A 24,064-nucleotide genomic window follows, 5' to 3' on the forward strand; every position below is an offset into this window, starting at 1 on the left:
TTGACGAAGCGGCAAGCTTAGGGTGTGTTTGGATTGCATTTTTCGTCATTTTTCATGAAAAAATTACTGTAGCGATTTGATATTTGTGAGGAAAAAAGGTGATAGGGAAATGTGATCACGGAAAACGACAATATTTTCTGACGGAAACAAACAATCCAAACTTTCGTAGTTGTGTGAGTGATGATAATTTCGAAAATTAATATTATACCACTTCGAATTGTGAAGTTTATTCAAAAGAAATTTTCAGAATAGTAATAATATAATAATTTTTATAATGTGATATGTAATGTAACGTATCGGCATGACAATTCAATTCAGAAGTTTTGCAGCCACAAATATCTATACGACAAGCAATTCATAGAGATGGACGTGCCAGCAAGAAAATGTTTGGTTAAATGCCAATCCATGTTTGCTGGTTACATAGACTAGACTATGAAAGATCTTTCACTTGTAAAGGGATTTGGGCAGGAACAGTCGATTTTTTTTTTTGTTATATATTTTGTATACAATATAACTCATGTTGCACAACGTGTAATTATAAAATAAAATTTTGTACACCCCACACATAATGTGAAAAATGATATACAAGATAAAATCTGGATCTTACAATTTTTTTTGACCAAATCTTGGCCATCAATCTTCCGAAACAATTGATTTCTGCAATCGTTCCTGCCCCAAATCCCCTGTACAGTGATGCTTTATTATACCACGCTTTCTCTCTCATTCAGAAACTTGTACCAAGAGACAATTTAGAATGAACTAACACACCATATCATAATATATTTGTGCATAATAAAATAATACAATGTATAAAATTATAATTGCACATATATACAAAATAGAATATTGCCATTATATATATGTGCAAACTTTATGTCTCAATCCGATGCTCTGCGTTCAACATTTTATGTCTCCATAAATTATATAAAATGTTGTATTTTGATTACTAACTTTTTTTTATAAAATTCAATAAATGGATGACTTTGCATCCGCCGACGACACTTTGAGAAACTCTTGGAAATGAATGCAAGTTTGACCTGCACCTCGGTGGACAACCAGTCTCAACTCTAACATCGAAATTTGGGTTGTTGGTTGCGACTGGGACGGCAAGTCGATAACACCGAAAGATGGGTTACCGTATAGGCTATAGCATGACAAAAAAGGAAACCACGTTGAAAGAGTACCCAGGGAAAAAGGAATTTTTTCTTCCTTCGTACCCTGCTTCCTTATCCGTTTTCTTCTTTTTTAAATTTTTTCTTCCTTCACAAAATTTGGCTGGGTTCGCGTTCTACTTCTACCGACTGGTTTGTATCCCATAAAAAACTAGCAAGGGGAAGTCGGGGGTGGGTTTGGGCGTGGTCGTAGCAAACTTTGCTGTCTTGCTCAGTACTCCAGTTTTAAAAATTGATTGAATTTATTGCTCGGATTCTGGTCTCGACTCATCCCCTCTCGTTGCCAATTGGGCTGTGTCTCCAGTCTCCGTCCCATCTCCCCCATCTCATCATTAATCATCCCTACCTGTATCGGTACGTATTCTAGCTGATTTTCCCAATTCTATCTATTTCGTTAATGCATTGCCAGTACTTATAATCCGGTGATTCTTACTTCGTTTTGACAATAACAGAGTAACATGGCTGCCGCGTCACCTCCGGCGGAGGCTGCAGTGGAAGAAGAATCTTTGCTCTCACAGCCTCTGCTACAACAACACGAAGAACAACATCATACCCTCCGCAGATCAGCTTCCAATACCACTTCGCAACTTGCCATCGTCGGCTCTAATCTCTGCGCTATCGAAAGCCTTGACTACGAGTACTAACTCACGCTACTACGTCGGCTTTTACCTTCCCTACTTGCATTCCTTTTTTTTTTTTTTTGGCCTTTCCAAAATATAGCTTCGATTATTCGAGTATTTGTTCGTTCTGGGAATAAACGAATAGAAGAACATATTTTTATGCGTCCGCAGGGTTTCAGTTCGTGAATGTTGACTTGATTTGTTATTATTGAACTATGAGTCAAGCTTCATGGCACTTCTGTTGTTGACTTTGTGCGCTATATCGGAAGTCAAATTCAACCAATATGTGAAAATGGAAGACCTTTTGGACATGTTTTTACCGTTTTTTCCATTTGCTACTGCTCATCTGTCTCGCAGATGAGATAAATGTGTTCATTGCGTACCAATTTGAGCTGGTTCACATCATTTTCAGATTGAACTGATATCAGATGCTGTTGAATTTTACCACATTACTGCGTGTTTAACACTTAATTAGTTTATTATAGTTCACTTCATCTCTCTAACTAAGAATCTGCAATGCTTTAGAGGCTGAATCTATTAATCTCTGGGCTTTAGGATTATGGAGAATGCCCTTTTCAAGCAAGATTGGAGGAATAATCGGAAGATCCAAATTTTCCAGTACATATTCATGAAATGGACTTTCTGTTTCCTTATTGGACTTCTTGTCAGTCTTGTGGGCTTCTTCAACAACCTTGCAGTTGAAAACATTGCAGGTTTGAAGTTTGTTGTCACCTCCGACATGATGTTGGCGAGAAGGTGATGATGCTTCACCCTTTTTTTTAAAAAAAAATTTGTTGTTACTCAACATGTTTTGTTAATTTTGTGTTTCTAATTTGACATTTTGGGATGTAATTTGTCATTTGCTGCATATGGTATAAAGGACTTTATGGGTGTGGAACTACTGATTAGTTAGGCTATAATATTTTGTTCACAAAGTCATGAAGGTTAGGTATTTTGTAAGTATGCTTTAGCATGCAGGTTTATAGACTGCAGATCGGTTTTTTTTTTTAATAAAAATAATCTTTTGAGGGTGTTTGATTAACGTGATTAAAAATTTTGGGAACAGGTTTGTGGCAGCTTTTGCTATCTTTTCATCATCAAATTTTGCGTTGACCTTGTTTGCAAGTTTGATTACGGCTTTTATAGCCCCGGAATGTGCTGGTTCAGGTATACCAGAGGTTAAGGCTTACTTGAATGGCGTAGATGCACCAGCAATATTTTCGTTAAGAACTTTGCTTGTCAAGGTAATTATGATCAGTACAAAATTTGTCTGTATATCTTCTGTTCATTTATTCTGTACTTCCCTTCCTTCTTATGCTGCTTACTTTGAGCAATTTCCAGTCTGAAACCGATATGTGCATGGTTTGGCAAGAACTTCTGATCATTTGTGTGTATCAATGCATAGTGGGAGATTTTTATACAGCAGATCATCCTGGAACTTATCTAACTACTTATGTGATATTTGTAACCCTGCGTAACAGCTCCCATATCCCCCTCCTCCCCTTTCTCACACGCTCAGATGCATCACACACCCTTACCCCCACCCCCAAAAAAAAACACACACACACAGAGAGGGAGAGAGAGTATGAGATTGATAGATAGAGAGGTAGGAGAGAAAGCCAAATGCATAGATACTGACGGTGGCAATGATAGCATACATAAATCTTCTAATGGACTGTACAAGCATTTTTAAGCAGTTAATCAGAGGGGAAAGCAATGAGACATGTTGGACTAATGGGGATTTGGGCTCTGGGAGAGTTTAGTGTAACTTGTATGTGTCAAGAAATGGTTATCTCATCATGTTTGAGCCCGCTCCACTAGGATCCAATTGTAGTAGCTAAGTATCGTTTTGGGAGAATTATGAGGTTCTGTTCCAAGGGACATATCTTCGATAATAGATATGCCTGTTGTTTTAACAATCAATCTAGCAAACCAAGATTTCGTTGGAGGTGACTCTAATGGTCACTCTAAGCAACTACTAGCACCCATCGTGGTTTTAATATTCACTTGGTGGAAATTTGTAGACTAGTTTGCCCAGAACTGCTACTTTTCTTTTTTTACTTTGGCTTTTTCTTCACCATGTACTGTTGGGTTCTTACAGATTGTAGTTTCTCATGTTTTTAGATTCTATTATAAAATTCAGGCAGTTATTTGACATGGGCCTAAATGTCCAGATTATTGGTAGCATTTCTGCTGTGTCATCCTCTCTCAATGTTGGCAAGGCAGGACCAATGGTCCATACTGGTGCATGCATTGCTGCAATTTTGGGCCAGGGCGGGTCAAAAAAGTATGGTTTAACTTGGAAATGGCTGCGGTTTTTTAAAAATGATCGAGATCGGAGAGATTTGGTAACTTGTGGATCAGCTGCTGGGATTGCTGCTGCTTTTCGTGCTCCTGTTGGTGGTGTTTTATTTGCTCTCGAAGAAATGGCATCTTGGTATGCTAAACCTACAGGCTCTGCCTTTGTTATCAGTCAGATGATGCTCTAGTTTTCTCATACTTATGCTCTTGTTGAAATTGAAGGCTGGTTGTTCTGGGAGTTTCATTATATTAATTCTGCTTTTGTAACTTCAATGTTCAGATTTCTGTTTTTTCCTTTTGGATGTTTGCTTCATGAATTTTTGCCTTTGGTTGTGCAGTTGTAAGTCTTAAGTTATCATGTTTAGAATCATTTTTAGAGAGGGTTGAGTGTGTTTCTCTGTTCAGATTAGTATTTGGCTTAAATGGATTACTTTATCCTTGCAAAAACTTTTGATTACTTTGTGAGCTTGGAAATTTGGGGGGTCATTGTAATGTTAGTAGATTTGAATTGCTGAGTTGGAATTGACAGCTTGCAAGGAAAGCCTATCGAAATCAGGTGGTACCTAGCAGCACTAAGTTTTGAACTAACCCTTTGGGATTAACCATAAACTTTATGAATTTACAAGATCATTTGCTTTTACACCAATAAGGAAGCTGAAGGAAATGAATTGGATGGTGTACTTTAAATAATCTCATTCATGCTTTTGGTGAGAGAAACTTTATGGTGCTGCTGTTTCTTGTCGTGAGATGGTGGTAAAATAAACTTTGCATGTGAGAAGTTGAGGACTGTGCACTAATGGGCTTAAGTTATTAGATTATATGTACACTTTGTGCTGTAATTGGGAAAACTAATTTCTTGATTTAGGAATGGGTCATTCACTCTGTCTTTCTGCTCCATTTCCTCTATATCACATCAACTTGTACAACTTCGTTCGTCGGTCTTCCAGATGTTTCTTAGAACCACCCTGAATTAGCAATATGATTCTGTCCCACATCCTAAAGATGATGTTACCAGTATGTTTGTCACATTGGACGCAAATCAACAGTGTCTCCTCTCACTATTTGGCACTTCATGTAAATATGATGCTTTTTCTAGGAACTATTTATTTCCATTGGGAACTTCTTTTTGTAACATCTGTTCAGGCACTGAAAGATTTATTTATTCTGCAGGTGGAGAAGTGCTCTTCTGTGGAGAGCTTTCTTCACAGCTGCTATTGTTGCGATTGTCCTTCGTGCTTTGATTGATGTTTGTTTGAGTGGAAAATGTGGACTATTTGGTAAAGGGGGGCTAATCATGTATGATGTGACCTCAGCTGATATTCCCTATCACCTATGGGATGTGCCTCCAGTAATACTTCTTGGAGTTGTAGGGGGCATATTGGGAAGTTTGTACAATAGTTTACTTGAAAAGGTTCTCCGAATCTACAATCTGATTAATGAGTAAGTTCCCAAACTCTAACTTCTGCTTTCAAGATTTTCCTTTTCCTTTTTTTAAGGCACATGCAGATACATTATCCAATGTTTTCTGTTTCCAATTCCAGAAAAGGCACTTTTTTCAAGATAATTCTTGCTTGCTGTATATCCATATGCACATCCTGTCTTCTATTTGGATTACCATGGATTGCATCTTGCCGTCCTTGTCCGCTTGATCCTTCAGAGCCTTGTCCAACAATTGGCCGGTCTGGGAATTATAAGAAATTTCAGTGTGCCCCTGGTCACTACAATGATTTAGCCAGCCTCTTTTTCAATACAAATGATGATGCAATCAAAAACCTTTTCAGCAAGAATACTGATGCTGAGTTCCAGCACTCTTCAATGCTAATCTTCTTCGTCACCTGTTTTTTCCTGAGCATCTTTAGTTATGGCATTGTCGCACCTACAGGCCTCTTTGTACCTGTTATTGTTACTGGCGCGTCTTATGGACGGCTTGTAGGAATGCTAGTTGGTTCACGCTCAACTCTCAACCATGGCCTTTTTGCTGTCCTAGGTTCTGCTTCTCTTCTTGGTGGATCTATGAGGATGACTGTTTCTTTATGTGTTATTATCTTGGAACTTACAAACAATCTATTATTGCTGCCCCTAATAATGCTGGTTCTTCTTATTTCCAAGACTGTAGCTGATGCATTTAATGGAAATATATACGATCTGATTATGAGGTCAAAGGGTTTTCCTTACTTAGAAGCTCATGCTGAACCGTACATGAGGCAACTGACAGTTGGGGATGTGGTCACCGGCCCACTTCAGCTTTTCCAAGGCATTGAGAAGGTTGCTAATATAGTTCATGTCCTCAAGACAACTGGGCATAATGGGTTTCCGGTGGTGGATGTGCCCCCATTTTCTGAAGCCCCAGTTTTGGTTGGTCTTATCCTCCGTGCCCATCTCATCACATTGCTGAAGAAGAAAGCTTTTTTGCATAGTCCAATGCCTAATTTCTCTGATGCCTTTAAACGGTTCATGGCAGATGATTTTGCAAAGAAGGGTTTGGGAAATGGAGACAGGATTGAAGATATAGATTTGTCAGATGAAGAGATGAATATGTTCGTAGATTTGCATCCTTTTGTTAACACTTCACCATATTCTGTGGTAGAGACGATGTCCTTGGCAAAGGCTCTTATACTTTTCCGGGAAGTCGGTTTGAGGCATATGCTGGTTGTTCCAAAAATACCTGGAGTAAGAATTTTACTATGTACTTATTCTGATATGGCAAAAAATCACTTGGACAGCAACTTATGCTCTTGTTTTTTATTAGTTGCAATTTCAAATGCGCCTCATTTCTCTCCCCATCACCTTTGTTTTCCTTACTTTTTGGAACTGAAAATGTTTCATTACTTACTGTCTGTCTTGCAAGTAGGAGTTACGTCAGTCTCTGCTTTCATGACTAGCCAGCTTTCATTTCTTACTGCCTGTCTTACACGTATGATATACATGACTATCTATATTCATTATGGCAACCTCTCTCTCTTTCTCTCTCTCTCGTCCTTCATAGCAGAAACAATTCTCTGTTTTTCAGAGAGAGATTACTGCAATAATTACATGATACGAACATGGGTCCATGATTCCTGTTCAAGTCATGAAGATGGTTGAGTAATTGAAGTCCAACGTTCCAGCCATTCCTTTCTTGAGAATTAGTGTGTTTACTTAGTTATTAAGTCCTTAGTATCATGTGTTTATGATATTTTCCAGCCAATTGTTGTGGTTGGTTCAAGTATTGTTAGTTGGTCTGATTCATGTTAGCTTAAGAGTTAAATGAATCATTAGTTTGGTTAATTAAAATATTAGGTCATGTTGCCCTCAGGGCTTGGTCTGGTGGTTGAGGTTGCTGAAGATGGAGACTCAGGTCCCTGGTTCGAACCTTGCTGCCAGCAAGTTGCTGAGGGTGGTGAATAGTCTGCGGGGTCCACTCCCTGCGGGACACACCAAAAAAAAAAAAAAAAAAAAATTAGGTCATGTTAACCATAGTTAAGCCTTAAGTTGAATTAGTTTCCTAGTTAGAATTGAGTTAGGTTTAGTTAAGAAGTTTTCTAATTTAGTTAGATTTCTTTTGAGTCTTTGTAAAGGCTATAAAAGAGCCTTAAAGTCCAACATTTTTTGGAGGTGAATTATAAAAGAAAATTTCCAGCAAACACTTTGTGTTAGCAACATCTCTTGTCCAAGAGATCCAACTTGAATACTTGAGAGGATTCTTGAATTTTTCAATTGACTTATCAATTCAAGATCACGTTGAATTGTGGTGTCATTCTACCCTTCTATTCAATCTCGAGCAGTCCTTGATTGTCTAGAATCCGTCCAATTTATCCATAATCTGATCAAGATAGATCCTTTCGCTGCCTGATCGATTTGGTTCTTCAAGACAAGTTCTTGTTGGGTTAAACATGAGGTCCATGATTCATGTTGAAGTCATGAAAATGATTGGGTAATTGAAGTCTCCTTCACCGTATGTTTTTCTCCTGTGGGGATATTGATTCAATAGGTCCTAAGTGCTTGTATCCGTGCTTTTACAAGTCAACTTCTATTCTCCAATCTTTATTTTTATATGTTTATATTTTTATCCTGCTCCAACTGCCTGTAAATGCTGTTTTTGGATTTTTCAGGGAGTGCCAGTTGTGGGGATATTGACCAGGCATGATTTCATGCCAGAACACGTACTGAATGTGCATCCCTCGTCGCTGAGGAGCAGGTGGAGAAGATTGAGATTTCAGTGGCCGATTTGGAGTAAAATTTTTTAGCGACCTTACCAAAGCACTGCTATGAGGCAGCCCTTGTGGCTGTACTGGGTCCGGAAAGGTAATATGACATATATTATTTTTCTAAAACTTCCTTTTGACGTAGAGAATTCATAGGGATCATCTAAAAGATGCTCATCTTGCTGCCGCCAGACCTGTTGAGTTATGCTATTATTTCACCCCGTTTAGACTTTAGATGGAGGAGGCATGTAAGCAGAAGCAGAGGGTGAGAAAGATAGACACATATGAGGTACGAGTAAAAGGGCCAATTCATCACGGAGGGTGAGAAAAAGCAGTCACCGGATTGCTTTGCTTTGCAATGACGGTGGTTTTGACAATGTGGTATGCCGATTCACATTTCCACGTTCTGTTCTCGTTGCTTCATCGCAGTTACTATTACTTAGTTATAATAATAACTAGCTCTGAAGGCTGGCTATGCTAATTATAAGATGTATCTGTGGATTAGGATCTCTACTCGTCTAAACTATGGAAGATCTCAAGCTAATCTGGGAGCACCATGTGTCCCCTCCCGTCTAAAATTTAGACTAGTTTAGCGTGGCTGAATTTTGAAACTAGTTTCCTTCGGAAATTTGCTGATCAGTAAGGCCCCTGAATAGCATCCTCTAATTTGCTAATCTGGGACATTTTTGTCGACTATGTTCAATAATTTTGAAAAAGAAAAAAAAAAAAAGAAGCGTTTTACGGCCTCAAGTTTTTCTAATAATTTCCAAAAACAATATGCAGCGCACAATGATAAATTCATTCATAATAGAGAAGAGAAAAACGAAATAGCCTAGAAACTGTCAAGCAGCAAACACCTGAACAAAGTAGCTCCGTGTTTGAAAGGGACTAGCAATTTATTTCGGGGCTGACATTAGAGGATTACAATAGTAGTACTACTACTAGAGCGGAGTGGAACAACCTCAGGCGATCAGGGGAGTCGAGTGAAGAAGATGATCTAACAAGGTTTGCTGCAGAAACAGCGTCTTCTGAGGCCACTGCACTGCCCCCCTGGAAAGCCTTCGGTCTGGCACACAGCTGCACAGTTGCTCCCTCTTACACACGTTCCCTTGAACCGGTGGCTCAGGGACTCGCAGGTCCTTGCCTCTGCCACCCTCACTGGATCCATCTCTGTTTAACGCAAGCATATCACACACACACACGATACAAAAAAAACCAATTAGTAGCCACAGTGGTTGTTTAAACGCGTAACAAGAACCACACTCGTCGTGAAGGCATTAGAGGGAAGAAAGTTGTCGGCCCAAGATGTGATGTAATGTTCATCATGCATGCATGGTTTGGAACAAACTCAAAATGATAAGAGCACGGAAAAGACAACAAAAACAAGGAGGAGATGGCATGGTGTAGACCTGTGGACATGAAGAGCATCAGCAGGAGGAATGCAGTTGCAAACAGGCGCATGGAATACGTCATCTTCGTCATCATCATATTATAGAGATCGGAAGGACTCGTAATGGAGCGTGGGAAGTGGGTGAGGAAGCCTCTCTATGGCATGCTGGTTTATTTATAGGGCTTGAAATGTTTCATAACGTACTCGAGTCTTCCAATTGATCGGTAGCCAGATACGATTGATATAAATGAATGAAAAAATAGGTCAAAAAACATCTACCCACAGAACGTGCCCGACAGGTGGCGGCAGAAATGGTTGCACAGAGATCAGAGACGCGTGCATGAAAGGAAATGAGAGAGTTTGGTAGGTAGCTTCAGCGGTGCCATTACTTGCTGCGGTAGTAAGGGCAATGACAGTGTGACAGCCCCACCATTACTGCTGCAGTAGCAGTAACTAGTAAGGGCAAATGACAGTGTGACAGCGCCACCACTTGTAAGCTGAGTCATCGAGTCAGGACAGATTTTTCTTAAAGGCCCTTTCTCTGTCGAGTCTTCATCAATTCTTGGAAAATAGGGAGCCTAGCTAGTAAAATCTTCCGTGCAGGATTTTTCGACTCTCGCTGCATTTACTGTTGTTCATAATTTCATAACCTACTCTTACTACCCTCATTGAAAACTCTCTCCTGCCAAACCAGGATGAATGGATGATATTTATATGACCATGCGCAAGTGAAAAAGGAGAAATGGATAATAGTAAGCGGGGCGGAATTGTCGAATTAGGATACTGTACAATTCAACTTACTAAGCACTCAATTAAACATGTTTATTAAACAATATTAATAGATTCGACATTAAGATTTTCTTTTCCGTGCTTAAAGTTCAGCACATTAGCTAGCTGTTTCAGCAGTGTTTAGATTTTAAATTCAGATTCATCAAACGGACTGAATAAGTTGGCGAGTAGCACTTGCATGATACTCTATTTCGTGAATTCAAAGGGCAGGACTCGGGAGATGCCTGTTCAATGTGTTGTCTCATCCCTTTGGTAAAAGCTAAATGCAAAAGAGAAAGCAAAAGGAAAATTAGTCGGGATAGATATCCCTTCAGCCCGCCCAAAGAGATAACCCTCCTTATCATGGCCAGTTCAAATTTATGTCTTCTTCTGCATCATCGTCTCTATCGTCCACAAATATCACTGGAGCACAAAATATTGTTTACTTTAACCGCCGGACCAAAGGGAACAAGAGTTTTAGAGCATGTTGAAAAGCAGACGCAGAATTGGAGCGAGGACTCTTTCTTCTGGTTCCATACTCAAGCTCAAGCTCAGCTTAGCTAAATGATCGTTTTCTTTTCTTTAGGCTGATCGTCGTGAAATCTTGTGAGAGAATTCAATGGGCAACACGGAAATAAACAAGCCCCCTGTACCAAACAGAAGATAAAACGTCCTTCCATTGTAAAGGACAGGACAAAAATACTGAAATGTACGAATAGTCTTGATGGATCCGTGAATAATGCAAAGTAAGCAGAAAGCTTTATCGAGTCTCCAATTTCCGTCCAACAGCAACAGCAAAAGTCGTTTGGGCCAATTATGTAACTATGTAGTAGTATATTTTATGATTAACTAATCTGCTCAGTACGGCAACTTTTGTTTTTTCCCTCCTTAGCTCAGTATCTAATACTTCAATCTTAAGATTTCTTCTTGTACTGATTGATGATGATTTTGTGAATATTCTTCTTCTTGATAGAATGCATATTCCAAGAGGGTCATAGCTATCTGTACTGTATGTAGTAGTAGTTATTATTATTTTACGTAGCCACGAACACAAGCTGCGGTCTCGATGGTTTAAGATGACGAACAAGGTCTGGTGCAGAAACAGCGTCGGCGGAGGCCCCTGCATTTCCCTCCCTGAAACCCTTCGGTCTGGCACACGGCGGCGCAGTTGCTCTCCTTTACGCAAGGCCCCTTGAACCGCTTGCTCGGTGTCTCACACGTCCTTTCTATTGCCGCCACAGCCGCGGCCTTCCTTCTACTTGGACCCTTTTCGTTTCCTGTATCTCCACACAATACTGGACCCATCTCTGCAGTAGTTAATGGCTTCAAGAGATGTTTAAAACGATCAATCTTTTCATACAAAGAACTCCGTACATGGTCTAATCTGGCTATTTTAGACCCGTTTGTGTATAGAAGAAAAAAAAAAATTTTTTTTTGGGCGGCTCGAGTGAAGAAATTTTAGGAGATTCATCCTCGATAGATTTCCGAAAGAAATACACGCACAATTAAGCTACAAATATGAAATATCTTTTCTTCCTCTCCCCGGATTAAAGGGTGTCATATAAGTGCACAATTACTGTAGTTGGTTCATGCTCAATATGGACAAGTCAAAAGGTTGCGTAGAATATTATAATTTCACCCGAAAGAGACAGAACAAGAAAAAATGGAGATGTCCGGACCTGTGTCATGGGCAATGGCCAGCGCCAGCAGGAGGAGAAGGAGGAATGCAGTTGCAAACAACCACTTGGAATACCCCATCTTCATTCTTGAATCTTGATTCCGGGAAGACTACTCACAGAGTAATGTTGGAGAGTGGCAGGTTAATTTATAGATAAGGTCTGAATTGTTTGATTACCTGTTCAAAATGATCAGCTGATCAGTCACTTGACTTGTGTGAAGCAGAACACTGCTTTCAAGCATCTGTCATACGTTTTCCCTTCTCAATATATTAAGACGTGAACGCATTTTCTTAGTCTTTTTATGCATACACAGGGCTTTGCTTTGAAAACCAAATTTGAACATCCTTTCACCCGATTGATTCGTAGTGATTATTTACTCTAGTAGTATATCACACTTGAGCTCATTCTTAAACCATTTTCAAACTAGTAGCTACAGGGATGCAAGATGCAGCAGAGAAACTGGGATGGGAATAAGGAAAGGCTCTGAAAAATGGCTGACATCCCATCCACATTTACGTGGGTTTCCACTCCCTGAGGGTCTCCGTAGCTTCATTTCCTCCATCCGCACCACGTTCATTACAAGGATCAATCATACCCTGATCAAGCCAATAGGTAGTCCGCCTTGCTTGCATCCATTCAATCTTTCACGGTTCTAAATCCGAAGCAAAAGAAAACGGAACAATGGGACAACGAATCATGCAAGTGTTCTGCAATTTGTTCCGAAGAGCAATGTTCTGTACTAACGATGTAATTCATTCAAGTATTGCCGTCGTTAACAGCTATCATCCTTTCGAATAGGGTACCCTGAGTGACGCAAAGCCAAAAGCTAATACAAATGCATCTACACAATTGATGAGCACCAAGTTTGAGGCAACGGATCATTATCATAAGAGAAAAACGTGGAATTGACGAAAATAAAGGCCAACAGAAAATTGTCAAAACAGGGTCTTTCTATACAGCATCAACAAAAAAAGCCACTACAAACTTCCAAGTCACTCACTCCTTCCCCTTCTCATGTAGTCCATTCTAATTGCCCACAATTCCTCTCCCACTACCTTCATGTCTGGACGATCAGCTCGTGTAGGTGCTGCGCACTGGATAGCTAAACCAAACATCTTCATTAGTATCTCCCTGTCTATTGTTTCATGCATTTGGGGGTCGAGCATGCCAAAAACATTTCCTTCACTATACTTGCCAAAAGCCTGCATGCACACGATGGGAGAGGTGTTGTAAACAATCCAAATCTGGTTGAGATTTTAATTTTTAAGAATTAAAAGCTAAATTGCCACTTTTACCGAAGCCTCAAAGCACTCAAAGGTAATTCAACAGACTGATATGCAGGCTCAACAGACTTATCACCCTAAGTTCCATCCGACCAGGAAAAGTAAGGGCAAGCAACTGGATAATCCTCAAATACACACACACACACACACACACACACCTGTTCAGTAATCAATTGTTGCACATTTACATTAGTCACGGCATAACTCATCAAACATTACAGACTTCGACTCAATCTTGCACTTATTCCTACCACTATGCTATTTCAAATTTACAAAAAGGGTACAGAATTTTCATCATCATAAAATCAGTTCACTTTGCCCCTTCTAACAGAGAGTCAGCAGCTATTAACTATCTATCTACAAACAGAACTAAATTAATGTCTCCAACTAATGTATTTTTGGAAGATATATGCTGTAAAATCAGAAACATTTAATGTGACAGGAAGCACTGAAACTTGGACTCTTGAAAGATGCCAGCCCAACAAATGACCAAGAAGTCATTAGACAGTGGTCTCTTAATTCTGATCAAATCCAATGAGGCAGGAAAGAGCATGGAGCTGTTATTTGCTTGTGGAAAATTAGGGCCATATTCACTAGGTCTTTCTGCCTAGGAAATCATTATGGGTTGGGTGGTTGGTGGGTTGGTGGGGAGGGAGTGTAAGTGAGAGATCCTGGGTTTGAGTCCTCCCACTTACACTCAAAAAAAAAATTTTTTTTTGACTTAGTAATTCCATAAATTTGACTACTAAAGTTCCTTGACTGAGAAAGGTCATCAAACGTAGCACAGTTATACGCATAGCATGGGACAGAATAGATCTCAATGAAAAACTACAGAGATGTTCAACACAATGCATTTTGATCATTGCCGAAGAATTCAAACAAAATGTAGCATAAGAAGTACTGTCTCAGAACAGGAGGATCAGCAAGATAGCAACTAAAAATTCCTTTGACATTGATGATGCAAACCAAGAAGCTCACTAGAATGATCTTATGCATTTTATTCCCTTTCTGCTTTGTTTTTCCCTTTTAGTCTTCACCTACTAATCCAAGTCCCAGTTGAAAACAATACCTACTGATTGGTACGTGGATGTTCATGAACCTGACAGGAGGAACTTATGACTACCATATGATATTAAATCATACAGGAAGACTTCCAAGACAAACACCATTGTTTTAATACAGACTCTTAAGCAAATTTACTCCAGACAGATCCCTTGGCCTTTCAAGAACCCATGCGATTAGGTACACGGGAAGTGCACAAGCCATAAATGTTAAGAGTAAAACTAGCTAGCCGAGTGAAATAGCTTTTAAAGTCTTGGCAGCCAAGTCAAATTGTTGTCAAAAAGACGAGGAAAAGAAACATACCCATCTAATTGTCACCCTCTCTTCAGCAGGTTTTTTCAACTCCACTGGACGACGACCTGATAAAATTTCTATTAACAGAACCCCGAATGAGTATACATCACTCTTCGATGTGAGTTGATAAGTCTTCATATATTCTGGATCCAAGTAACCAACTGTTCCTTTAACTTTAGTCGAAACATGTGTTTTATCAGAGTCCATCTCTCCTTGCCTTGCGAATCCAAAATCGGCAACTTTGGCTCTCATGCTTTCGGTCAGAAGAATATTGGATGACTTCACATCTCTATGGATTATTTGCTTCTCTGCAGCAAAGTCAACAATTAAGATCATGTCTTTCCACCAAATAATCAAAAAGCAGAATGATAGGAGAAGCACATTTGAAATAGCAAAATTCTGAAAGGCTTTTGAAATGGAATTAGAAAATGTTTAAGTGAATATCAGCATTTAACACGATAGACTAACCAGTATGGTTAACTGTAAGAGTGTCTTCAATAGAAACCAGTAAACTGCTTTAATTTCGTACGATGCAGTTTAAGATCCTCATAACATTAATCTACAAAATAATGCCATTGTGATAACTAATTGCAAGAGAATCCTAAAGGTTGTCTTCTCCATTGATAAAAGAAAAGAGCATTGAAGCACGATTTTGTTGCTGCTTAGGGTGGATGTTTCCTTGGTCCAGATTATGCACTATTTAGCTTATCATATATTTGGAGATCTCAAGTGGGTCAGCTCGTAAAAAGTTTTACTTATTGATAATTTCTATAACAGTATGCTAAAAATTGGCATTTTCTAGCAAAAACAAGAAGCCCTTCAAATTTAGATGCTTTTTTTCGACTGGTTCCTAATGTTCCAAGTTGAGTATTATCCTTCAATGAGATTTTGTGCAGTAAGTAGGAAGTGAATCGGCTATATAGATATATAAGGTAGTCACCTGCATACAGATGCAGATACGTCAAGGCATGCGCAACATCAATAGAAATCTCAAGTCGCTGATTGAAGTCCAAGGTTTTGCCTCGTAGACCTGCAAGAAATATTACGGACCATCAGTTGGTCATTTTCCTCATTTTGCATAATGCTAATGGTTTAAGAGTCAAAATTCTTTACCATCTAGATGTTCTCTTAGAGTACCATTTGGTACATATTCTGTAATAATAAGGCGCTCATTTCCTCTATCAACATAACCAAGTAACTTGACCAGATTCCGATGATCAATTTTGGCCAGTAGTTCAACTTCACTTCTAAACTCAGTTCGTAGGGTGTCAAAGTACTCCTGTGAAAGGTAAGTGTCAGCAACTCATAAGCCTTGGGAAGCAATAGATTCATGAGAATAAGTAGCCAGAAAAAAGTTTGGATCTTTACATCTAAAAAAACACAAAAGTTGTTTCAACTTTTTATCAAACAAACTATACTGAAAAAACAAGGTGAGATAACCTTCGGTCACTCATGGTTCCATCACCAGCAAAGCTAGACATACATTAACACCAGGAAGAAATAACCTAAGATCCAAGTGGATACACAGACTCAATTTTACTGTTGCAAAGATAGAGCAGTATTGAATAGTGTAAAATGATTTAGGTTTCCAAATTCTTATCATTCCATCGAGGATGTGGGAGTTCCTTTTCAGGAAGGGACCTAGAACTGATCAAATTTGGTCATGTCATTGATTGAGTTATGGTGACTTAGATCAAAGTCTACACCAATGTCACTATTTAAGCAAGTTCCATGGTTTCAAAGACAATATTAAACTGATATTGGACTCACCAAAATCACAACTTATGGAAATCCCTAAAATAATTTCTTCACATGTCTGAACTCATCACTGGTTAAGTTTTGTTAAAACTTAGTCTATTGCATTTTTTCACCCTACACTGACATGTAGCCTTGACTGCAATAGCTTTGTGGATAAACAGAATAACAATCAGTCAACATGTTCAGCAACTAATCAAAATCCTGATGCCTGCCTTGGTCATATTTTGAGTAGTATATAATCTTTTGGCCAGGAAAATCTCAAAGATAATTGAACCTAAAGTAAGGTTTAACAGGTAGTACACACATACATAGCATCTTCCCTGTATAATGTTCAAGATTTCTCCCTTTCAAATAAATGGTAAAAAATCCTCCATTTAATGTTTTCTTTTTTCTTTTTCAGTTAATCTTTAAAGCAAAGTGATGTAACTGTACTTGGTACATCTAAAGAAGGAAACCTCGAAGTCTAGTCTTTTTTCATACTAAATCAACTTAGAATTTGCTTCATTCAAGAAAAATGTAAACCTGAAGGTTTATGCCTCAATGTTCATTCTTTCTTTCTTTTTTTTTTCAACTTTTTTAATCACTTGGCTGGTTGATTGAGGGATTGGGAAAGGAGAATACAAATTCCCAGAAAAGATGTCTAACAATGCCTCACAGCGCCAGTCAAAAACTTAATAAAACACATGATACTAGTCTTGAGCCTATTTCAACTTTCTTTACATATAAACTGCTAACTAAAAGAGCGAAAGGGATAGTGTTTTATCATCCTGGAGTATCAAAAAAATGGAGAAATGTATTTGGTCTCACACCATATTATTAAGCAAAGTCCACATTGCAGATGGAAATATAAGATATTGTAAATTATTTCAAACTCTAGATCGAGTTTTGATGCAGTCAGTTACCTGCTTAGCACGTTTAATGGCAACAACCTGGCCATCAGGTAGCTGTGCTTTGTAAACCGTTCCAAAACCTCCTTCACCTATTTTTAATGATGGTGAGAAATTTTGGGTAGCTCTCACAACTTGACTCATATTTAGATGAACAGATCCAACTCTATCAAGTTTTGGTGACATTGAAAACCTAGAAGGACTAGGTGGCACCCGTAGAGGACTAGGCGGCACCCGTAGAGGACTGGGTGGAATTTTTTCGGGAACTGAATTGATTTCTAAAGAGGAAACTGAGTCCACTGCAAAAAAAAAAAAAAATACTAAAAGTTTAAATGACCACAAAGATCAAAAGAAGTGAATCTATCGTAAGACTATCAATACAAGGGAAATCGTTTTACTATCTTTGCTTCTGTTTATTATCTTGCGATCAAATAGGAACATAATAATACTCACTTGAATTTGGATCCTTCTCAAATACAGGAACAGAACTTTCTTTTCTTCTTGGACGAAAGCAAGGACAAACTAAGCCACAGCAAAGAAGAAGAACTCCAGGTGCTGCCATGGCCAAGTTTTTTGGGGTGAATATGACATACTTGGCTTCTTTGTCCTCCATTTGCTGTGTTTTAAAATGATCTTCCATCGACTCTTCTCTTACTCCTTCCTTCAAAATTTTTCTTCCTGCCCTGAAAGGCAGCTCATCTGCAAAACAAGAAAAAGGGTGCATTCTCATAGAAAGTAAACATCTAAGTGAAACTAACTGAACATGACTATATACTAAGAATTCAAATAACATTTTGTCCAACAGAATAGCATTCAGGACAGGTATAAGGTGAATGGATCTTACCCAATGAATCGTACAAACTGCAATGTTGACTTCTAGCATTTCCCCTAATCAAGCAATGATTCTCTTGATAGAATCTGAGAGCTTTGCAAAACAAATTTCTATCCACTAATTCTCCATCAATGTAGAACAATCTCTCTTTAAGATCATCTGAATAGCCAATATGGTATGTTCCACAAGTATTCGAATCAATTAATAAACCAGAAGCTGATAGTCCTGGCAACTGCACCAACACCAATAAACTCAAAACTACCACTGTGATGGTCAGCAATGTACTACGGCCCACAAATTCCATCTTCCAAATCCAAGAAATGGTGTTAGCATTGCTAAATCTCAAGGCTCCACAAGGGATAAACTCAGCTGCAACTCCTACGCCAAGCCAAGAAATCAGAAGCAACTTGAACACAACAAACTGGCAAAAGTGAAACAGTAGTTGTGTGGTATAAACTCAAATGATATGCAGAATTTGATTCAACAACGCTAAAGCAACCTCTCAAAACACGGTTCTCAAGCCAATCAGTCTTTAGAATTTAATCCAGAAGCTGAACAAAAGCAGATATGCTGTATGTTAAACTAGAAAAGACCATATACCCTGAAGTCAAAATTCTGAAACAGCTCCAGACAAACCAGCCGAAATATTCATAAGCACTTAAAATTTCAATGGATCATCACCAAGAACTCTGGTGCCAAGGTACCTCCAAACAGAAACTGAATTAAGAAAGATCCAATTTTTATGAAAGAGGAGAGCTCAAACCCCGAGTTGGAAGCAAAGATATTAATGCAAGAGAACCAAAAAATCAGAACATTCCGAACTCAGTTATCACAGCATCATGAGAACCTTAAAGGCCGCCGAATTCCCTATCAAATTTAGTTCAATAAATAGAAGAACACAAACAATCCCAGATCAAGGAACTAATTACCAATTCATCAATCACAAGACCAGCCAATCAGAAAGAAAAATATTTCTCCTCAACAACTTTACCAAACACATAAAAACCCAAATTCCCAGTTGCAAAAACAGCTCAAATTCACAATCCCACTTCATCAAAAAGTTGAAGCGCCAATCTTATCTGTTCCCCAACGACTATAAAGAAAGGAGTTCTAAATTAGTATATAAAGCAGCAGACGGGGAGAGAAATCAATGGTCAAGCATTAATTGAAGTCAGGAATGAAGCAAACCTGAGTAAAGGCGGCTGAGAGGAGGAAATGTGGAGATTTTTTAAAGTGTTATATGTTTAGTGGTGGTTGGACTATATTCATCAGAAGGAAAAATCAAAGGCAAAAATGAGAAAGACCGGCCCTAGCTTGCTGGCTGGCGAAGCAGCAGTTCGGTCTTTTGGCTTCGGGAGGTTAAGACGGTAAAGTTGCTGTGAATATGATGTAACAAATTGGCCGTCTCTGCTTAATATTATTATTTTTTTAAACCCAATTTATTAGTGCAGATTCCTGGCTGTGAAGTGATGATGCATTCCAGCTCCTCCAGACTTTTGGATATTGTTGACCGTTGTTGTATTCTGCACTGCATAGTTACCCCCAGACTCGAAAGCCATCATTGACTGATTATCCAACCAAAGGCCTTCGTTTTTTCTTTCTTCTCTCAAGTAAAAAGTGTAAAACGCTACGACATGTTGTTTTTGTCGGATGGTAAATGACGTGGAACTTTTAAGGTTTGAAAGGGTACGGGCTGACGGTTGAAATTTTAGCTACTCCCTTTTACTTTTACCGTTCTTCGGGGAGTATTTTTTTCTTGTGCTTCTATTACCAACAAACACACACACACACGAAAACAAAGAATTAGAATAGTCTTCCTAGGATGGCATTCGAATAACATTTTCTAAGTTGACATTATTTGAAAAACAAATTTTTTTTTCAAAATTATGTGAACATGTAATCATTTGTCTAACCACTTTTTTATGTCGCATGCATAACATCATCAGACAAAAAATGCTACAAAAATATTTCTAAAAATTTCAAATAATCTTCGATCCAACACTCACTTATCTTTGTTTGTTTATAAATCGTAATGTATTCTTCTTCTTTTTTTTTGGGGGGGGGGGGGGGGGGAGGAGGGGGGATGGGGGACTATATTTTGAAGTTAACATCTTCTTCATGAATGAATTGATGTTGGGCTACTCTTTGTTTTCGTATTAGCGGAAGCAAACAACAATTGTTCCCCACGTGTGAACATCCACGAACTTGCAAATTGTGAGGTCAAACCACGTGCGAAGCTGAAGACTCGGACTTCCACTGATAGATGGTAGTATGAGAATCGGCCCGTTCCCACCTGTAGTTGACCACAATTCATCACGGCAATGTCACCATAGCGTTGGCGTGACTGGAGGGAGAAAGAAAAACCAGAGAGGACGAGAGGAGCAGGAAAGTAACTGCTGGCTGGCTGCTGCTGCATCATGGGTCGATTCATTTGACCATTTTTCATTTTTTCTTTTAATTTTAGGGGGAAAAACTTTTTTCTTTTAACATTTTCCTAACGCTCGGTAACTGGAATTTCTTCTGGCATGTCTGACTTGCTTGTTGGTCTTCTACATCTTCTGTTGGGCTATGATTTTTTTTGTTTTTTGGGGGAAAAAAATGAAGCTCATTATCAGAGAGCAATCAACAAAATCTTCATTGTCAATTCACTGACCAGATAATTCTGAGCTAAATCTTACCATGGAGCGACAAATATTTGCCAATTTGAAAATAAATATCAAATGGATGGATTTTTTTTTTTTTTTTTTTGGTCATTTCCATCGATTAAGTTTTTTTTTTCGGTGAAATTTCCATCGATTAAGTGATATTTCGAGCCAACTTTTCCACAATTCGATGCTCAAACTAGTTTATATCCTTCCTCATATCTACTACTTATTATTAGTCCAATCATAAATGACGAGCGAGTAACTATGATAAAGATTTCCTTGGAATGAATATTCAAATTCTAACTTATTCATTTTATTATCTTGAACTTCTTTTTTTTCAAAAAAAAAAAAAGATCTTTCTCAGGAGGAGTGAGGATATCACAACGTGTAATTTACAAAACACTTTTGCTTTTAGGCGAAATGGCAAAGCAAGTTGCTTTGCTCTTTTTTTTTTTTTTTTTAACACCCCAAGATAAATAAATTATTGTCGGGCTGTAAATTAGGCTTGTGGAAGATTTTTTTGTCTTGTCGATCCACAGGCTAGTCTGTCAAACTGGAGTGCAAACGAGATTGAAAGTGAACGAGACAGCTGGCCGTGCATCCAGAAGGCCCAGTGTTTGAAAATAATGGGCTGCCGCTAATATTTCCAAATTCTACACGAAGCCCTTCAGTACACGGCAACGAAGTCTTGCCATCGGCCATTCAGAGTCCGCCGCTAGATAGTTCTACGATTTCAAATAATATATGGAATGAGAAAAACAAAATCGAAACATAGGCACACACCCAAAAAAAAAAAAGAGAGTGGATTCGAACATTTTTAAACGACTATGACAAAATTTTTTTTTTTTTTTTTTTTTTACCTAGAGATGTGAAAGAAATGAGTTGATTTCAACAACATAAGATTCAGAATTTATTTGACTTCTACATAATCTTGATATTTTTTTCTGAATTCACCTACAAAGAGCAATTTTAAAAACACGACATGTCAAAACTTTAGACGTGAATATGGAAGCATTTTAGAGGGGGCTGTCTTTTAGTTTGTGTCTGTTGTGTAAGGAGTATGTCACTTAGAGTATAATTTTTTTTCCTTTTGACAAAAAAAAAAATTTAAGATTTTATATAATTTTAGATATGGAATTATAGAAATAGAAATAAAAAAAGGTACAGACATTTGACACTAACAAATAAGAAAACCCCCAAACAAAAGTATATATGAATTTGAAGATTGATTAAACTCGATGGGTTTTCGAATGTGACATATTAGGCTTGAATTTGAATCTTCAAGCTGTTCGAATTAGTTAAATTCGAACTCGAGCTCTATCAGCGTGGAGTCGACCTCTTCAAGTTGTTTGAGTGCTTGTATTTTGATTTTTGACTAAGCAAACTCGTTATTAGTTCATTTAAGTTCGAAAATCGTCTGCACCTCTAACTACAGAGTCATCACAAGGGGTTCAAATCCAAATTCCCCTATGCAACTTTTTTTTTTTTTCCCGAATTAAATGCCCATAAATCTCGTTTTTCTTTTCTCCATCATTTATCACTGGGAAAGGCACTGACGACCTTAATTGGCGGATCAAGTTTGTTTTCCTAAGCTAGGCATGAAAGCAACTTGCATGTCAAGAAGAGGCAATAGCGATTTCTCATATATGGTGAGATATTAGAAAAACGTCCCAAGTCTTTAACTCTAGCCAGTGAAGTTGACATGCCAGTTTGGGAACATCAAGACCTGATCCCTATCCTAGAAAAACATGGTGTACTGCGATTCTGATGCACTCAATCAAATCGAACCGGACGATATTTTTATTTTTGGCCTTCAAGTTCAGTGAAATTGTCAAGATTCATGTTGCAGAGCCTAATGAAATGAGATTTTTTTAGCAGGATGGAATTGGACCACCGCTTGTCGCGCGCATCGGTCACGAGTCCACTAGGCTTATCCAAAATTTTGTCCTTGCGTATAAATTCTAGCCTGCTAAAGTTGGACAAACTTTTTTCCTGATATTCTTGTGATTTTTGTGCCATGTTGAAGATCAGGCAGTTTCAAATTTCAATAGGATGTAGATAATATTAGTCGCTAGGTCATTAGTTAATTCCAAAATTTGATAGATGAATTAGAGACAGACGTTAATTAAGACCCTTAATTCTTTGATCTCAACTAAACCAAAGCAAATAGAAGTTTTATATAAAAGGGAGAACTCGAATTTCATAACTTGGAAGGGTAGAAAGGGAGGGGGATTGTTTGTTTTTAAAAAACAAGGGACATGTTTGGATAATTTTATGAGGATTAATGACTGTTATTTTTTTTCCGACACGATAGGCTTAATCCGTCTCTATATTATAGGGAGGGGGATGACCCAACAAGATCAAGAGGGGAATTCGGAGAGACTAAATCATCACCTATCCAGACGAATGCTCACCTATCCAGACGAATGCTTACGCATCCTCCGCTGACGAAACATTCTAGAAAGTTCTGAATTTTTAGAATATAGCCTTGTTTGGAAGTCAAGTTTTTTGTCAAATTTGTCTGCTATAAGTATTTTAAAAACTTTAGTTACAGTAATCTTAAAAAACTTTTCAAAAATTTTAAACTATACATTTCAAAATATTCAAAAAAACACACTTCAAAAATTTTTTAAAAAATTTCTACAGTAAGCTACAATAAAGAGCCTGTTTGGAAGCTAGTTTTTTACCTACTAGTTTTTTAACAACTTTTGCTACAGGAACCTCAAAAAACTTCTCAAAGTTTTTTATCTGCACATTTAAAATATCCAAAAAAAAAAAATCCCTTCTTCTTCTTTCTTCTTCCTCCCCACCGAACCCACCAGCTGCATTTGAGCAACCTCTCAACAGCCTCCCCATAAACTCCATCGCCTATGAACGCCCCCATCGCCAATCCCACATCCCCGCTTTGCTCCTCCGTCTCACTCCCTTGTTCGCGACCACCACATCCACTAGCATTTATGGGCCTCACAACAACCAACGTCGCCCCTTCCAATTTCACCCCATTTGATAGCTCCATCCGCGCCTCGTGCTTTATCCTCATCCTAACTGCAGGCACAGTTGTCCGGGGGAGAGAGGGGGAAGGGGCAGAGGAGTGGCGGGGGCAGAGGGGGAAGGGGCAGAGGAATGGCGGGGGAGAAGAGTTGCAGGGCGGGCTGAGGGGGTGGCGGGAGAGGAGTGGCGGGGCAGAGA

General features: G+C 38.5%; 4 protein-coding genes across 16 annotated transcripts; 1 reads left to right on the plus strand and 3 right to left on the minus strand.

Annotated features, from left to right (window-relative positions):
- The first annotated feature begins 966 nt into the window (after positions 1-966).
- LOC113692717 (putative chloride channel-like protein CLC-g) lies at positions 967-8,951 on the plus strand. 6 transcript variants are annotated; one of them, XR_011815785.1, is made up of 9 exons: positions 967-1,526; positions 1,625-1,809; positions 2,348-2,548; positions 2,859-3,036; positions 3,967-4,229; positions 5,264-5,533; positions 5,635-6,763; positions 8,185-8,377; positions 8,470-8,951. XR_011815785.1 is itself a non-coding variant. In XM_027211225.2 (8 exons), exons 2-8 carry the CDS (start codon positions 1,631-1,633, stop codon positions 8,317-8,319), a joined length of 2,355 nt encoding a protein of 784 aa, XP_027067026.2. In that variant the 5' UTR covers positions 967-1,526; positions 1,625-1,630; the 3' UTR covers positions 8,320-8,951. The 6 variants fall into 6 exon arrangements, 4 of the variants coding, with proteins under 4 accessions (XP_027067026.2, XP_071908637.1, XP_071908636.1 ...); XR_011815786.1 differs by having other exon boundaries at positions 8,506-8,951; XM_027211225.2 differs by having other exon boundaries at positions 8,185-8,951.
- Positions 8,952-9,152: 201 nt separating this feature from the next.
- Positions 9,153-9,938, minus strand: LOC113692720 (defensin-like protein P322). Its single transcript, XM_027211233.2, has 2 exons — positions 9,687-9,938; positions 9,153-9,447 (listed from the first exon to the last, which is right to left on the minus strand). The coding sequence occupies exons 1-2, from the start codon at positions 9,763-9,765 to the stop codon at positions 9,275-9,277; spliced, it is 252 nt and encodes an 83-aa protein (XP_027067034.1). The 5' UTR covers positions 9,766-9,938; the 3' UTR covers positions 9,153-9,274.
- A 1,568-nt stretch (positions 9,939-11,506) lies between these two features.
- On the minus strand, positions 11,507-12,193 carry LOC113692719 (defensin-like protein). Its single transcript, XM_027211232.2, has 2 exons — positions 12,115-12,193; positions 11,507-11,742 (listed from the first exon to the last, which is right to left on the minus strand). Exons 1-2 carry the CDS (start codon positions 12,191-12,193, stop codon positions 11,507-11,509), a joined length of 315 nt encoding a protein of 104 aa, XP_027067033.2.
- Positions 12,194-12,978: 785 nt separating this feature from the next.
- Positions 12,979-19,625, minus strand: LOC113692718 (calmodulin-binding receptor-like cytoplasmic kinase 3). 8 transcript variants are annotated; one of them, XM_072052539.1, is made up of 10 exons: positions 19,419-19,625; positions 19,160-19,323; positions 18,831-18,934; positions 18,243-18,599; positions 17,852-18,097; positions 17,414-17,697; positions 15,867-16,032; positions 15,694-15,783; positions 14,763-15,061; positions 12,979-13,316 (listed from the first exon to the last, which is right to left on the minus strand). In XM_072052539.1, the coding sequence occupies exons 4-10, from the start codon at positions 18,532-18,534 to the stop codon at positions 13,107-13,109; spliced, it is 1,587 nt and encodes a 528-aa protein (XP_071908640.1). In that variant the 5' UTR covers positions 18,535-18,599; positions 18,831-18,934; positions 19,160-19,323; positions 19,419-19,625; the 3' UTR covers positions 12,979-13,106. The 8 variants fall into 8 exon arrangements, with proteins under 8 accessions (XP_071908640.1, XP_071908639.1, XP_027067030.1 ...); XM_072052538.1 differs by having other exon boundaries at positions 18,243-18,608; XM_027211229.2 differs by having other exon boundaries at positions 18,831-18,947.
- Between the last annotated feature and the right edge of the window lie 4,439 nt (positions 19,626-24,064).

The sequence above is a fragment of the Coffea arabica genome, chromosome 6c (genome assembly GCF_036785885.1).
Source record: "Coffea arabica cultivar ET-39 chromosome 6c, Coffea Arabica ET-39 HiFi, whole genome shotgun sequence".
NCBI lineage: Eukaryota > Viridiplantae > Streptophyta > Magnoliopsida > Gentianales > Rubiaceae > Coffea > Coffea arabica.

Bases quoted from the DNA above. Each gene is read 5' to 3' on its own strand.
- LOC113692717 (XM_027211225.2), top strand. From the start codon at position 1,631: ATGGCTGCCGCGTCACCTCCGGCGGAGGCTGCAGTGGAAGAAGAATCT. The intron at 3,037-3,966 runs GTAATTATGATC...CTAAATGTCCAG, and splicing joins TAAGAACTTTGCTTGTCAAG to ATTATTGGTAGCATTTCTGC. The intron at 6,764-8,184 runs GTAAGAATTTTA...TGGATTTTTCAG, and splicing joins TTGTTCCAAAAATACCTGGA to GGAGTGCCAGTTGTGGGGAT.
- LOC113692720 (XM_027211233.2), bottom strand. From the start codon at position 9,765: ATGATGATGACGAAGATGACGTATTCCATGCGCCTGTTTGCAACTGCA. The intron at 9,448-9,686 runs GTCTACACCATG...TGCGTTAAACAG, and splicing joins GATGCTCTTCATGTCCACAG to AGATGGATCCAGTGAGGGTG.
- LOC113692719 (XM_027211232.2), bottom strand. From the start codon at position 12,193: ATGGGGTATTCCAAGTGGTTGTTTGCAACTGCATTCCTCCTTCTCCTC. The intron at 11,743-12,114 runs GTCCGGACATCT...TAACTACTGCAG, and splicing joins GGCCATTGCCCATGACACAG to AGATGGGTCCAGTATTGTGT.
- LOC113692718 (XM_027211231.2), bottom strand. From the start codon at position 18,534: ATGGAATTTGTGGGCCGTAGTACATTGCTGACCATCACAGTGGTAGTT. The intron at 18,098-18,242 runs GTAAGATCCATT...CTTGTTTTGCAG, and splicing joins CAGTTTGTACGATTCATTGG to ATGAGCTGCCTTTCAGGGCA. The intron at 13,317-14,762 runs GTATGTTTCTTT...GTGTGCATGCAG, and splicing joins AGAGGGTGACAATTAGATGG to GCTTTTGGCAAGTATAGTGA.